The sequence below is a fragment of the Pan troglodytes genome, chromosome 7, assembly GCF_028858775.2.
Source record: "Pan troglodytes isolate AG18354 chromosome 7, NHGRI_mPanTro3-v2.0_pri, whole genome shotgun sequence".
NCBI classification, from domain to species: domain Eukaryota; kingdom Metazoa; phylum Chordata; class Mammalia; order Primates; family Hominidae; genus Pan; species Pan troglodytes.
The window spans coordinates 39,269,626-39,285,318 of record NC_072405.2 but is presented as its reverse complement, the minus strand read 5'-3'; the positions used below and the strand labels follow the sequence as shown (position 1 = coordinate 39,285,318).

The window sequence follows — 15,693 nt, the reverse complement described above, 5'->3', positions numbered from 1 at the left end:
TGTAGAATTTTAGCATCTTTTAATTTGGATTGTGATCTAATGTTGGAACTAAGCAGTTGATAGGTGTCAGGAGGGCCATCAACCATGTTACGAAATGGTACGAAAAATACCTGCTTATATATATTTCCCTGTGTGTATACTCCATAGCTTTCTTTTGAAATCCAGCCTGAGTTCTACTTAAAGAGGTTAAGAACCAATATTTGGCAGGGGATGGAGGTTGCAGGGGAGTTTGGGGAGAGAGAGAAAGGAGAGGGAAAAAGGAAGGGGAGGAATATTTTTGATACTTCTGGTATAGCAATATTTGATGTTGTCTTAAGCATTTATAGAATGATACCATGGAACAGTAGTCAATAAGCGATTGGCTGTTGTTGGCCATCAGCTGTAGGAATAGTCAGCAATAGTTAGTTTACAACTTTTTGAAGTTTCTTCTAAAGCCAGAGATATTGATTTAAAGAGAGTATCGTTTTAGTCACAGAAATGTATAGGAAAAAAAAATGCTTTTTAAAAATGGAGTATTTGGGCTGGGCATGGTGGCTCATGCCTGTAATCCCAGCACTTTGGGAGTCTGAGGCAGGAGGATCACTTGAGCCCAGGTGTTCAAAACCAGCCTGGGCAACACAGAGAGACCCTGTCTCAAAAGAAAGAAAGAAAAAAAAATGGAGTGTTTGGTAAGAATTTTACCAAATGTGTATAAAAATTGTTATGGGTGTAAGTTTTTGAGCTTTTCAGGAGCAAGGAGACTTTTGGTTACCTAATAGCAGTTACATGAATTACGAGGAAAAAATGCATTAGAAACAAAAATTCATATATATATATATGAAATATATATGTGAAATATATATATGCGAAATATATATGCGAAATATATATGTGAAATGTATGTATAAGTGAAATATATATATATATATATGCGAAATATATATATTGAGATAGAGTCTTGCTCTGTTGCCCAGGCTGGAGTGCAGTGGAGTGATCTCAGCTCACTGCAACCTCCGCCTCCCGGGTTCAAGCTGTTCTCATGCCTCAGCCTCCCAAGTAGCTGGAATTACAGGTATGTGCCACCACACCCAGCTAATTTTTTTGTATTTTTAGTAGAGACGGAGTTTCACCATGTTGGCCAGGCTGGTCTCAAACTCCTAGCCTCAAGTGATCTGCCCACCTCAGCCTCTCAAAGTGCTGGGATTACAGGCGTGAGTCACCATGCCTAGCTGATATTTTTCATATTATATAAAAACCAAAGTTGTAAACTCATTTTCTTTTTTGGGTAACTGGCAAATTGAGATGGAAACTTTCTGACAGTTGACTAAGAACATTTTACTATTTACTTTTGTTGAAGAACTTTTAAATGATTGTACTGTCATTGCCTTTTATGTATTTATTGATGTTTTTGCTTAATAACCTTGGGTTGATTTTAGGCCAACAAAATGGAAATGAAAGAAACTGCTAAACAGGATACACTGTGGCAAATGAGCTCAACTAGCAAACCCGTGTTGAATACTCGTGAAGTCAATCCTTTGAAGAAATTCACCATTCCTAAGATCAGGAGGACAGCTGAGAAAGGTAATATTTCTGTGGTTGGGAATTTTTTTAGTAACTATTACTGTATTTCTCTGATTCTTAGTTTATGTTCATCTTTTATTTTGACTCTATATAAAATTAGGTTAATTCAGGTCTCTAATTCCTTAAACATACATGTACTTATGTTTCCACTCAAAATAGAATAGACGCATGTTCTGCATCCTTCCCACTAAGTACACCTAAAAACCCTGGACATTTTTATGAAACAAATATGAAAAGACTTTTGAAACTGGAGAGAAGACCAACCAACTAGGGAATGTGAGACTCAGGGAATGGCATAGCAGTAAGTTCCCTCAATTTTCTTTTTGTTTCCTCCATATCTCAGACTAGATGCCCCCAACACAGAAATGCCAGCTGGCGCAGACCTCCCCCAAAAGCCCCAAGAAAAACCTCTTCTTTCTTGCCAGTGAACTAAGAAAAGGACAGCCTAGAAAGTTGGAAACCTGTTTGACATTAAATATACCCCTCCCGTTTCCCACTGGGGTGATGGCAGAGGAGGTTGAGTGGGGATCCTGGACTCTGACCCCCTACCCAGCAGGAACAAGGTACCCCTTTCCTTCCCCATGGTGCCAGTGGTGATCCACGTAGGATCACACAGCAATAATGCATTCCCTTCTGTGCCATCATCCTGCTCCTGCAATGTCAGTTGATACCTACCCCTGCTTTGTGGTGATGAGTTGTCCTTTCCACTAGGGTTAGAGTCAGTGAACAAAGTGGAGAGCCTGGACCTCCACCACATCCAGCAGTAACAAGGCCTCCTACAGTGTTGGTGGAGGATGAGTGGGGACCATGGCCTTCCAGCCCTTTGCAGTGGTAACAGGATACTCCCCAGGGTATAAATGGAGGCCCTGTGGAAAGCCAGAACTTAGTATTAAAGAGTCAGTGCTCTCCTTTCCCTGCCAGCCATTGTTCCTGCCAGCACAGTTTTAGTAAAGTCTTGCTGAAGTGAAAGATTAAATATAATCTAGAGTCTCATAAAAATGCCCCAGTTGACCAGGATATAGTAAAAATCGCTCATCTTAACACACACCAAGAAAATCTCAACTTGAATGAGAAAAGATACTCAATAGATGCCAACATCAAGATTGACACAGGTGTTGGAACTATAATTAACTGAGAGACTTTTAAAGCAGCTACCATGAAGATACTTGGACAAGCAGTTACAGACACTTTTGAAACAAATGAAAAGCTAGAAAATCTCATCAAAGAAATGAAATATGTAATAACTGAATAGAAGACTTAGAACTGAAAATTTAATTAAAAACTCAGGCAAAAACTAATAGAACTGCAAGGAGAAATAGAGAAATCCACTATTACAGTTGGAAATACCCCGTTATCAGAAATGGGCGTATCCAACAGACAGAAAATCACTAAGGACATAGTTGAACTCAGCAACACCATCAGTCAACTTGATATAATAGACATCTGTAGACTATTCCATTCAACAGTAGCACGTTAGACATTCTTCTCAAGCACACACAAGACTCACCAAGATAGACCATACCTTGGCCATAATACACGTTAAGAGACTTGAAATAGTGGAAATCATACAGTCACCTCTCAGACCATGTATTAATCCATTTTCACGCTGCTGATAAAGACATACTCGAGACTGGGCAATTTACAAAAGAAAGAGGTTTATCATGGACTTACAGTTCCACGTGGCTGGGGAAGCCTCACAATCATGGCAGAAGGCAAGGAGAAGCAAGTCACATCTTACATGGATGGCAGCAGGCAAAGAGAGAGAGCTTATGCAGAGAAACTCCTGTTTTTAAAACCATCAGATCTCATGAGACCCATTCACTATCATGAGAATAGCACGGGAAAGACTTGCCCCCATAATTCAGTCATCTCCCACCGGATCCCTCCCACAACACATGGGAATTATGGGAGCTACAAGATGAGATTTGGTTGGGGGGACAGAGCCAAATCATATCAGACCACAATGGAATTAATTAAGATGATCAAGTAGGGGCCCACACTAGATATAAGTAACCCAAAGATAGCTGGAAAATACCCAAATTCTTTGAGATTAAACAGCACACTTCTAAATAATAAAAGCATCAAAGAAGAAATCTCAGGAGAAATGTTAAAATACCTTGAACTAAATGAAAAGGAAAACAAAATTTGTAGGATAAAGCAAAAGCAGTACTTAGAAAGAAATTTATAGCATTGAATGCATGTATTAGAAAACAAGAAATATCTAAAATCAGTAATTTATGTTTACACCTTAGGAAACTAGAAAAAAGAGGACAAATTAAATCCAAAATAAGCAGAAGAAAATAATAAAAATTAGAGCAGAAATGAATGAAATTAAAAACAGGAAATTAATAGAAAAAAATCAACAAAATGAAAATCTGGGTCTTTGAAAAGATCAGTAAAGTTGATAAGCCTCTACCCAGGATAACTAAGAAAAAAAAGGGAGCACAGATTACTGATATCAGAAATCAAGAGAGGACATCACTACAGATCCTATGGGCATTAAAAGGATAAGGGATACTATGAACAACCCTGGGCCCATAAATTTGGTGACCTAGATGAAATGTACCAATTCCTTGAAAGACACTATCTGCAAAAAGTCACACAAGAAGAAATATATGATCTGAATAGGCCTATTCAGATTAGAGGAGCATTATTTTAATACCAAAACAAGTTAAAGAACTTAGAAGAAAACTACAGAGCCGAGAAAAGCTCAACATCACTGATCATTAGAGAAATACAAATCAAAACCACAATGAGATACCATCTCACGCAAGTCAGAATAGAAGTTATTGAAAAGTCAAGAAACAATAGATGCTGGTGAGGCCGTGGATAAATAGGAATTTTTTACACCATTGGGCACTGTGGCTCATGCCCTGAGGCTAGGAGTTTGAGACCAGCCTGTGCAACATAGCAAGGCCCTGTCTCTAGAAAAAAATTTAAAAATCAGCCTGTGTGGTACAGTAGTCCTAGCTGCTTGGGAAGCTGAGGTGGGAGGAACGCTTGATCCCAAGAATCAAGCAAGAATGTAAATGTAAATTAGTTCAACCATTGTGGAAGACAATGTGGCAATTCCTCAAGGATCAGAACCAGAAATACCATTTGACCCAGCAGTCCCATTACTGGGTATATACCCAAAGGAATATAAATCATTCTGCCATAAAGACACATGCACACATATGTTTATTGCAGTAATATTTACAGTAACAGAGACATGGAACCAACCCAAATGCCCACCAGTGATATAGACTGGATTAAGAAAATGTGGTATATATACATCATGGAATATGCGGCCATAAAAAGGAATGAGATCATGTCCTTTTCAGAGACATGGATGAAGCTGGAAGCCATCATCCTCTGCAAATACAGGAACAGAAAACCAAACACCACATGTTCTCACTTATACGTGGGAGTTGAACAATGAGAACACATGGACACGGGGAGGGAAACAACACACACTGGGGTCTTGTTGGAGGGTGGGGGTCAAAGGAAGGGAACCTAGATGACATAGGTCAATAGGTGCAGCAAACCACCATATATCTATGGCACACATATATCTATGTAACAAACCTGCATATTTTGCACATGCACCCCAGAACTTAAAGTAAAATAAAAAATTTAAAAAAAAAAGAAAATACTGAGAAGGAATAGCCAGGAATCGTTATCTCCTGGATATTCAGCTGTGGTCTCTGAATCCATAGGATGAGAGTTGGTTAAATTTAAAGAGCTGCCTACACTTAAACCATCTAAATTCAACATTATTTGGGAAGCTGAAGCAGGAGGATGGCTTAAGCCCAGAAGTTCAAGCCTGCAGTGAGCTGTGATCACAGCACTGCACTCCACTCTGGATGACAGAGTGAGACCCTGTCTCTAAAAAAAAAATAGAGAAAGAAAAATAAAATTGACATTAAAAAACAAAAAACTACAGGGCCAGTCATGGTGGCTCATACCTGTAATCCCAGCACTTTGGAAGGCCAAGGTGGGAGATTTGTTTGAGCCCAGGAGTTTGACACCAGTTTGGCAACATGGAAAAACCCCATCTCTACAAAAAATACAAGAATTATCCAGCCATGGTGACATGTGCCTGTGGTGCCAGCTATTCAGGAGGCTGAGGTGGGAGGATCACTTGAGCCTGGGAGGTCAAGTCTGCAGCGAACCATGATTGTGCCACTGTGCCACTGCACTCCAATGTGGGCAACAGAGTGAGACCTTGTCTGGAAAAAAAATAAAAACCACAGACAATATCACTCATGAAGATAGATGCAGAATTTTTCAGCCAAGTATCAGCAAATCAAATTCAATAATGTATAAAAAATTTTATAGCCGGGCATATGCCCATAATCCAGCACTTTGGGAGGCTAAAGTGGGAGGATCACTTGAGGCTAGAAGTTTGAGACCAGCCTGTGCAACATAGCCAAGGCCCTGTCTCTCGAAAAAATTTTTTAAATCAGCCTGGCATGGTGCACACCTGTAGTCCTAGCTACTTGGGAAGCTGAGGTGGGAGGATTGCTTGATCCCTGAAGATCAAGGCCGCAGTAAGCCATAGTCACACTTCTGCACTGCAGCCTGGGCAAGACTCTGTCTTTAAAAAAGAATTTCATACCAGTACCAACTGGAATATATCCCAGGTATGTAAGTCTGGTCCAACATTTGAAAGTCAATTAATGTAATCCATCATCTAAAGAGGAAAAATCATATGATCATATCAATAGATGCAAAAAAAAAGCACTTGACAAAATCTAACACTTGTTCATGTTAAAAAGTTTTCAGTAAACTAGGAATAAAGAGGAATTTCCTCAACTTGATTTTTTAAAAATCTACAAAAAGCTTTCAGCTAACTTAACAGTGAAAAATTTAAAGCTTTCACACTAAGATCAAGGCAAGGATGTCTGTCACCACTGCTTCTCAACATTGTACTGGAAGTACCAGCTAATGCAATAAGGCAAGAAAAGGAAATAAGGAAATAAAAGGTATACATATTGGGAGAGAAAAAAGAAAACTGTTCTTTCTCACAGATGACATGATCTTATCTATAGAAAAATCAAAAGAATCCACAAAAAACCCTCCTGGAGCTCATAAGCAATTTTGGGGGAAGTTATAGGATATAGGTTAATGTATGATATTGCTTTTTTATATACCAGTAATGAACAAGTAGAATTTGAAATTTAAAACATACCATTGATATTAGCACCAAAAAAATGAAATACTTGGGTTTAAATCTAACTAAATATGTACAAAGTCTATATGAGGAAAACTACAAAACTCTGGTGAGAAAAATCAACCCAATAGAGAGATTTCACGTTTATGAATAAGAAAAGTCAGTATTATCAAGATACCAGTTTTTCCTAACTTGATTTACAGATTCGACATCACCTGAATCAAAACCTCAGCAAGTTATTTTGTGCATACCAACAAACTGATTCTAAAGTTTATATGGCACACGGTTTCAGATATGGAAGGAATAAATTTTAAGGTCTCTTGCACAACAGATTGACTATAATTAATAATTGTGTGTTTCAAAATTGCTAAGTACATTTTAAATATTTTCATCACAGAAAATAAGTATTCAAGGCAATGGATGTGTTAGCTTGATTTAATCATTCTGTGTTGTATGCATATAATATCACATTGTACCTCTTGAATATATACAATTACAGTTTTTCAATTTACAATAAAATAAAAATTAAGAAAAAAAGTTTATATGGAGAGGCAAAAGACTAAGAATAGCCAACTCAATATTGAAAGAGAACAGTCAGAGGACTGACACTACTTCAAGACATACTATAAAGCTACAGTAATTAAGGCAGGGTGGTGTTGGCAAAAAAAAAAAAAAAAAAAAAGCAGACAAATCAAGCAATGGAACAGAATAGAGAACCCAGAAATAGAGCCATGTAAATATAAACTGATCTTTGACGAAGAAGAGGCAGGAAAATAGAACAAAGTCTTTTCAACAAATATTGCTGAAGCAACTGGACACCCACATGCAGAAAAGGGAATCTAGACACAGACCTTAACATCCTGCACAAAAATTAATTCAAAATATACCTCAGACCTAAATGTAAAACACAAAACTGTAAAAATTACAGAAGGTAACATATGAGAAAATCTAGATGATGTTAGGTTTGGCAGTGACTTTAGTTGCAATACCAAAGGTGTAGCTTGTGAAAGAAAGGATTGAATAGCCAGACTTTATTCTCTTGACAGTGTCTTTTGCAGAACAGAAATGTTTAATTGTAATAAAGAGAAAACATTTCCAAAACACATATCAGATAAGGTATTGTTATCTGAAATACATTTAAAAATTCTTAAACTCAACAATAAGAAAACAAACAAGTCAATTTAAAAATGAGCCTGCCGGCTGAGGCAGGAAAATGGTGTGAATCTGGGAGGCAGAGCCTGCAGTGAGCCGAGATGGCGCCACTGCACTCCAGCCTGGGTGAGAGACCAAGACTCTTTTTTTTTTTTTTTTTTTGAGACAAAGAGCCTGCTGGGCACGGTCACTCATGCCTGTAATCCCAGCACTTTGAGAGGCTGAGGCAGGTGGATCACCTGAGGTCAGGAGTTCGAGACCAGCCTGGCCGACATGGAGAAACCCTGTCTCTACTAAAAATACGAAAATTAGCCGGGCATGTTGGCGGGTGCTTGTAATTCCAGCTGCTCGGGAGGCTGAGGCAGGAGAATCACTTGAACCCAGGAGGCGGAGGTTGCAGTGAGCCAAGATTGCGCCACTGCACTCCAGCCTCATCACAAGAGCGAAACCCTATCTCAAAAAAAAATCAAGAAATTAATAAACATGAGCCAAAGACTTTAGCATACACTTCACCAAAGAAGATACACAGATGGCAAGCATATGACGAGATGTTTCACATCATATGTCTTCAGGAAAATTCAAATTAGAATAGTGAAATACCTGTACACACCTATTAGAATGGCCCAAATCCAGAACACTGATGACATTAAATACTGGTGAGGGTATGGGGCAGCAGAAACTCTGATCCATTGCTGGTGGGAATGCAAAATAGTATAGCCACTTTGGAAGACAGTACAGTGGTTTATTACAAAATTGAACATACCCTTACCATATGTTCCAGCAATTACACTTCTTGGTATTTACATAGATAGGTTAAAAGCCTATGTTCACACAGAAACCTGCACACAGGTGTTTATAGCAGCTATACTCATAATAGTTAACACTTGGAAGCAACCAAGATGTCCTAATGTAGATGAACAGGTAAAGTGGTATATCCAGACAATAGAATATTATTTAGCACTAAAAAAGAAATGAGCTATCAAGTCATGAAGAGAAATGGAAGAATCTTAAAAGCACATGTTGCCTTTTTAGATTGGCTGATTGAATGCAGTCTATCTAAAAAATTTACATACCATATGTTTTCCATTCTGGAAAAGGCAGACAGTAGAAAGATCAGTGGTTGTTAGGGTTTGGGACAGGGAAGAGGGATGAAAAGGCAGAGCACAGAGGACTTTTTTAGGGCATTGAAACTACGAGCCTGGGCAGCGTAGTGAAACCCCATTTCTGCACAAATTAGCCAGGCATGGTGGTGCACACACCTGGTGACATAATCCTAGCCACTTGGGAGGCTGAGATGGGAGGATCACTTGAGTCCAGGAGGTCGAGGCTGCAGTGAGCCGAGATCGCACCACTGCACTCCAGCCTGGGAGACAGAATAAGACCATCTCAAAAAACAAAACAGAGGAAACTACTCTATGTGATACTACCATACTCTGGATGACACTATGGATATTTGCATTGTACATTTTTTAAACCCATAGAATATACAACACCAAAAGTGAACCCTAATGTAAACTATTGACTTTGATAATGATGTATCAATGTAGATTCATCAGTTGTAAAGAAAAAAAATGTACCACTTTGGGGGAAAATGCTGATTGATAATGGAAGAGGCTGTGCATGTCAGAGGGCATAGGGTATATGAGAAATCTTTGTACCTTCCTCTCAAATTTTGCTGTGAACCTAAAACTATTCTAAAAAAGTCTGTGAAGTCTGGGTGTAGGGGGCTCACGCCTGTAATCCTGGCACTTTGGGAGACTGAGGCGGGTGGATTGCTTGAGGTCGAGACCAGTCTGGCCAACATGGTGAAACTCCGTCTCTACTAAAAACACACAAATAAATAGCTGGGCGTGGTGACTATTCAGGAGGCTGAGGCAGGGGAATTGCTTGAACCAGGGAGGTGGAGGTTGCAGTGAGCCAAGATTGTGCCACTGCACTCCAGCCTGGGTGACAGAGCAAGGCTCTGTCTCAAAAAAAAAAAAAAAAAAAAAAGTTTGTGAAGGAAAAAGAAAAATACTCAGTGGGTTCAAGAGAAGAATAGAGATACTCTTCTATTTCTATTCTTCTAAGAATAGAAATTACTCAGCCTGAACAACACAGAGAAAATAGAAAAATGAACAGAACCCAAGAGACTTGTGGAACAATAACAAAAGATCTAACATCTTTGTCCTAGTGCCAGAAGGAGAGGAGAAAGAGTGTGGGGCTGAAAAAGTATTCTAAGAAATATTGGCTAGAAGTTTCCCAAACTTGGTAAAAAGCATAAACCTATACATCCAAGAAGCTGAAAAACCCCAAACATAAAACCCCCCAAAAATTCATGCCAATGCACATCATAATAAAACTTTAAAAGCTAAGAACAGAGAAAAAATCTTGAAAGCAACTAGAAAGCAACCACATTATTTACAGGGGAAAAAATTATTTGTTGAAAGATGTCTCATTAGAAATCATGGAGTCCAGAGGAAGTAACACCCATTTTTCAAATGCAAGAAATAATTTTGAACCCAGAGTTCTGTACCCAGCAAAAGTATCTTTCAGGTATGGAGGTAAAATAGATATTCTCAGATAAAGTAAAACTAAGAATTTTTCATCAGCACACATACCCTTAAAGAATAGCTAAAAGAAGTCCTCCAAACAGAAGCTAGTAAAGAAGGAAACTGAGAACATTAGGAATGAAGGAAGAAGTAAAAAAGGTTAAACATATAGGTAAATATAATAGATCATCCTTCTCTTGAGTTTTCCTAGTTATGTTTGACAGTTGTAGCACAAATTACAACACTCTTTGATGTGGTTCTCAGTGTATTTAGAGGAGGTATTTCAGATAATTATAACATGAGATGTTACTATTACAGGGAACTAGATGAATGGTATATGAGATCTCTCTGCATTATCTTTTACAAATGAATCTAAATAAATATCTCAGAATTAAATTGTTTTAAACAGTATAGGTAGATCAAAATGGAATTTTAAAAATATTCAGGCAACCCACAGGAAGGCGGGAAAAATGAAATAGAAAATCAAACGGAAGGAAAAACAGAAAATAAATAATTAAATCATAGGCTTAAGCCCTAACATATCATTACTTGTATCGAACATGCATGATCTAAATATACCAATTAAAAGACACGTTGACAGAATGGATTAAAAAAACACAACCCAACTACTGTTGGCAAACTCATTTCAAATGTAGTGATATACGTTGATGGAATGTAGACATATGAAAAAAGATAGGCCATACAAATAATAAAATAAGAGTGACTATATTAATAGTGGATAAGTAGACTTCAGAGAAAAGAAAATTTCCAAGAACAAAGAGGGATGTTACTTAATGATGAAAAGGTCAGTCCACCAAGTAGATACAGCAGTCTAAAATATGTATATATCAGATGTCAGACCTTCAGAATATATGAAGCAAAACTGATAAAACTGAAAGGAGAAATGGACAAATTTTGAATTATAGTTGGAGACTTTGTACTCTCAATTGATAAAACTAATCAGAAAATCAGGAAGAATATTGAAGAATCTAACACTGTCAATCAACGGGATCTAATTGACATTTATAGATTATTGTACCTAACAGTAGCAGAATAGACCTTTCAAGCACCTGTGGAACATGCATCAAAACAGACAACATCTTGGGCCATGAGATACATGTCAACATAGTTAAAGGAATTGAGGCTAGGCGCAGTGGCTCACGTCTGTAATCCCAGCACTTTGGGAGGCTGAGGTGGGCAGATCACGAGGTCAGGAGATTGGGACCATCCTGGCTAACACGGTGAAACCCTGTCTCTACTAAAAATACAAAAAAATAGCCGGGCATGGTGGCGGCTGCCTGTAGTCCCAGCTACTTGGGAGGCTGAGGCAGGAGAATGGTGTGAGCCCAGAAGGCGGAGCTTGCAGTGAGCTGAGATTGCGCCACTACACTCCAGCCTGGGCGACAGAGCAAGACTCCGTCTCATAAATAAATAAATAAATTGAAATCATACAGAATATGTTCTCTGACAACATGCAAACAGAAAAGTAAATCTCCAAAGACACTTGGAAAGTAAGTAGGAGGCACGGGGCTTGCTTGAGGCTAGGAATTTGAGACCAGCCTGGGAAACATAGTGAGACCTTATCTCTGCAAAAAGTAAGGTAAATAACACATTTTGAAATAGTCATGGGATTTTAAAGGAAATATATAACTAAAATGAAAATACAACATACCAAAATTTGAGGGACATGGTTAAAGCATTGCTAACAAGGAAGTTCATAGCACTAAATGTTTACATTTGAAAAGAGGGAGTGTTTCAGATCAATAATCTTAAGCTTCCAACCTTTAAGAAACCAGAAAAAGAAAGGCTGGGTGCAGTGGCTCACGCCTGTAATCCTAGCACTTTGGGAGGCCGAGGCAGGTGGATTGCCTGAGTTCAGGAGTTTGAGACCAGCCTGGGCAACACAGTGAAACCCCCGTCTCTACTGAAATACAAAAAATTAGCCAGGCGTGGCGGTATGCGCCTGTAATCCCAGCTACTCGGGAGGCTGAGACAGGAGAATCGCGTGAACCCAGGAGGTGGAGGTTGCAGTGAGCCAAGATCGCGCCATTGCACTCCAGCCTGGGTGACAGAGCAAGACTGTCTCAAAAAAAAAAAAAAAAAAAAAAAAAACCTGTCAAGATGGAAGGATAATTAATGTAACTACAACAAAAAGATGGTTGTTTGGAAAGATCAATTAAATTGACAAACCTTTATCAAGTCTGACAAAGGAAAAAGAAGCCATAAATTACCACTATCAAGAATGAAATGGGTTATCACTACTGGCCCACAGGTTGTATCAAAAGTACAAACTGTTAAACACATGTAGTTCTAAATAGATCATTTAAATAGTCTTACAACAATTAAATGTAATTCATGGTTAGAAAGGAAAGTTTAAGGCCCAGATGGTTTCACTGGAGAATTCTAAAGATTTAAAGAACAGAAACTATACAATCTCTTCCAGAAAATAGAAATTGAGAGAATAATAATATGAGATTAATATTACCATGGTTCCAAGATGAGACCAATATCATATGGAAAACACCCCACAGACCATTGTCCGTGATAATTGATGCAGATATCCTAAACAATATTAGCAAATGGAGTTCAATATTTAAAATGAATTATTGCACACAACTGAGAGGTGAATGTTCTCTTGCACCACTCTTATTCAACATAATACTGGAAGTTGTACCCAGCACAAAAAGCCAAGGAGAGGAATTAGCAGGTATTCAGATTGGAAAAGAAGAAATAAAATTATCCCTATTTGAAGAGAACATGATGGTCTGCATGGAAAATCCTAAGGAATCTTAAAAAAAAAGGAAAGGAAAACTTGGAACTAGTAAGTTCAGCAAGGTCACTGGATACGATGAAAACAGAAAAAAACAATTGTTCATTTGACTTATAAACAACCCAGGGGTTAGGGGCACTGATCCCGCCCCCACCCCCTCCCCAAAACACACAGCTGAAAAATCTGCATATAACTCACTCCCCCAGAACTTAACTTTTAACACAAATAGCCTACTGTTGACCTAAAGCCTTACTGATAACATGAACAGTTAATTAACACATAATTTTATATATGTATTATATGCTACTATACTTTTACAGTAAGTAAGGTAGAGAAAATGTTACTAAGAAAATCATAAGGAAGAGAAAATATGTTTACTATTCCTTAAATGGAAGTGGATCACCATAAAGGTCTTCATCTTCATCATCTTCACATTGAGTAGGCTGAGGAAGAGGAGGGGTTGGTCATGCAGTCTTAAGGAGTAGCAGAGGTGGAAGAAAATCCAAGTATAAGTTGTCCCACTGTTCAAACCCATATTGTTCATGAGTCAACTATACTTTTAAATACTAGCAAAGAACACATGGAAATAAACAATTTTTAAAATACCATTTAAAATAACTTTGGGCAGCCGGTCATGGTGGCTCACACCTGTAATCCCAGCACTTTGGGAGGCTGAGGCAGGTGAATCACCTGAGGTCAGGAGTTGGAGACCAGCCTGGCCAACATGGCGAAACCCCATCTCTACTAAAAACAGAAAAAAATTAGCTAGGCGTGGTGGTGGGTGCCTATAATCCCAGTTACTTGGGAGGGTGAGGCATGAGAATCCCTTGAATCCAGGAGGGGGAGGTTGCAATGAGCTGAGCTCACGCCACTGCATTCCAGCCTGGGTGACAGAGCAAGATTCCATCTCGAAGTAATATAAAAGATAATAACCTTAAAATGAAATACTTAGGTACAAATATAACAAAATGTGTAAGGTTTCTATGTTATAAACTATAAAATACTGATTTTTTTAAAAAAAAAGGAAATCTAAATAAATGGAGAGATGTAGTGTGCTCATGGATTAAAAGACTCAACATAATGACATCAGTTCACCACAAATTTATCTGAAGGTTTATTGCAGTTCCTATCAAAATCCCACTAAGATGTTCATAGGTAGGCAAGCTTATTCTGACACTTACCTGGGAAGGCAAAGAAACTAGAATAGCTAAAACAATTTTGAAATAGAAGAAGTATATGGAAATACTCTATCCACTGTTAAGCCTTAGCATATAGCTGTAGTAAGAAAAACAATGTGACCACAGAAATAGACACACAGATCTGTGGAGCAGAATAAAGATTCCGAAAACAGACCCATGCAAATATGCTCAATTGATTTTCTTTCCATTGATTTTTAACAAAGGTGCATTCAGTAGAGGAAAAATAGTCTTCAAGAAATGTTGCTAGAGCAATTGGACATCCAGAGACCAAAAAAATGAACTTCACCCTAACCTCATGCAAAAAATAATTCCGAATGAACCTTGGGCTTAAATGTAAAATGTGAAGCTATAAAACGTCTAGAAGAAAACATGAGAGAACATCTTCAGGATCTCAGCTTGGATAAGGAGTTCTTAGACATGATACCAAAAACACAATCTATAAAAGAAAGAAGAAATTCACTTTCATGAAAATCAGAAACTTTTGCTCTGCGAAAGACTCTGTTAGGAAGGTGAGAAGATAAGCTAGGAATGGGGAAAAAAGCATTTGCAGATCGTTTATCTGAGCAAGGACTTACATCTAGAACATATAAAGCACTTTCAAAGTTCAATAGGTAAAAAAAAAAAAAAGGCAATCCAGTTAGAAAACAAGAAAAAGACATGAATAGACTTTTCACCAGAGAGAATACACTGATGGCAAATGGGCTTATCAAAAGATGTTCAACATCATAGCCATTAAGGAAATGCATATGAAAACCACAATGAGTTGTAACTATATACTTGTTAGAATAGCTGAAAAAGAAAACAATAACAGTACCAAATGCCAGTGAGGATGGGAGACACCAACTCACTCGTGTATTGCCATTAGGGAATGTAAGATAGCACAGCCACTCCAGAAAACAATTTGGCATCATCTTTAAAAACTAAACATGCAGCCATGCCCAGTGGCATGTGCTTGTAGTTCCAGCTACTCAGGAAGCCAAAGCAGGAGGATTGCTGGAGCCCAGGAGTTCAAGGCCATCCTGAGCAACATAGCAAGACCCAATCTTTGAAAAAATAAGTAAGCACGCAGGCCAGGCACAGTGGCTCACTCATGTATTCCCAGCACTTTGGGAGGCCGAGGCAGGTGGATCACCTGAGGTCGGGAGTTCAAGACCAGCCTGACCAACATGGAGAAACCGCATCTTGACTAAAAAAAATAGAAAAATTAGCCCGGCATGGTGGCGCATGCCTGTAATCCTAGCTACTCGTGAGGCTGAGGCAGGAGAATCACTTGAACCCGAGAGGCAGAGGTTGTGGTGAGCCGAGATCGCGCCATTGCACTCTAGC

General features: G+C 38.5%; 1 protein-coding gene across 6 annotated transcripts in view; it reads left to right on the top strand.

Annotated features, from left to right (window-relative positions):
* Positions 1–15,693, top strand: part of TEX15 (testis expressed 15, meiosis and synapsis associated) — an 87,632-nt gene that overhangs the window by 24,306 nt on the left and 47,633 nt on the right. For 3 of the 6 annotated variants that reach the window (XM_054656628.2, XM_063816998.1, XM_063816999.1), the window contains one exon: positions 1,416–1,560. In XM_054656628.2, the coding sequence (XP_054512603.2) occupies positions 1,425–1,560 (136 nt within the window). In that variant the 5' untranslated portion in view covers positions 1,416–1,424. Of the gene's footprint in view, positions 1–5; positions 98–1,415; positions 1,561–1,719; positions 1,862–15,693 lie in introns of those variants that run through there. The other 3 variants (XM_063817000.1, XM_054656630.2, XM_054656629.2) reach the window with 2 other exon arrangements.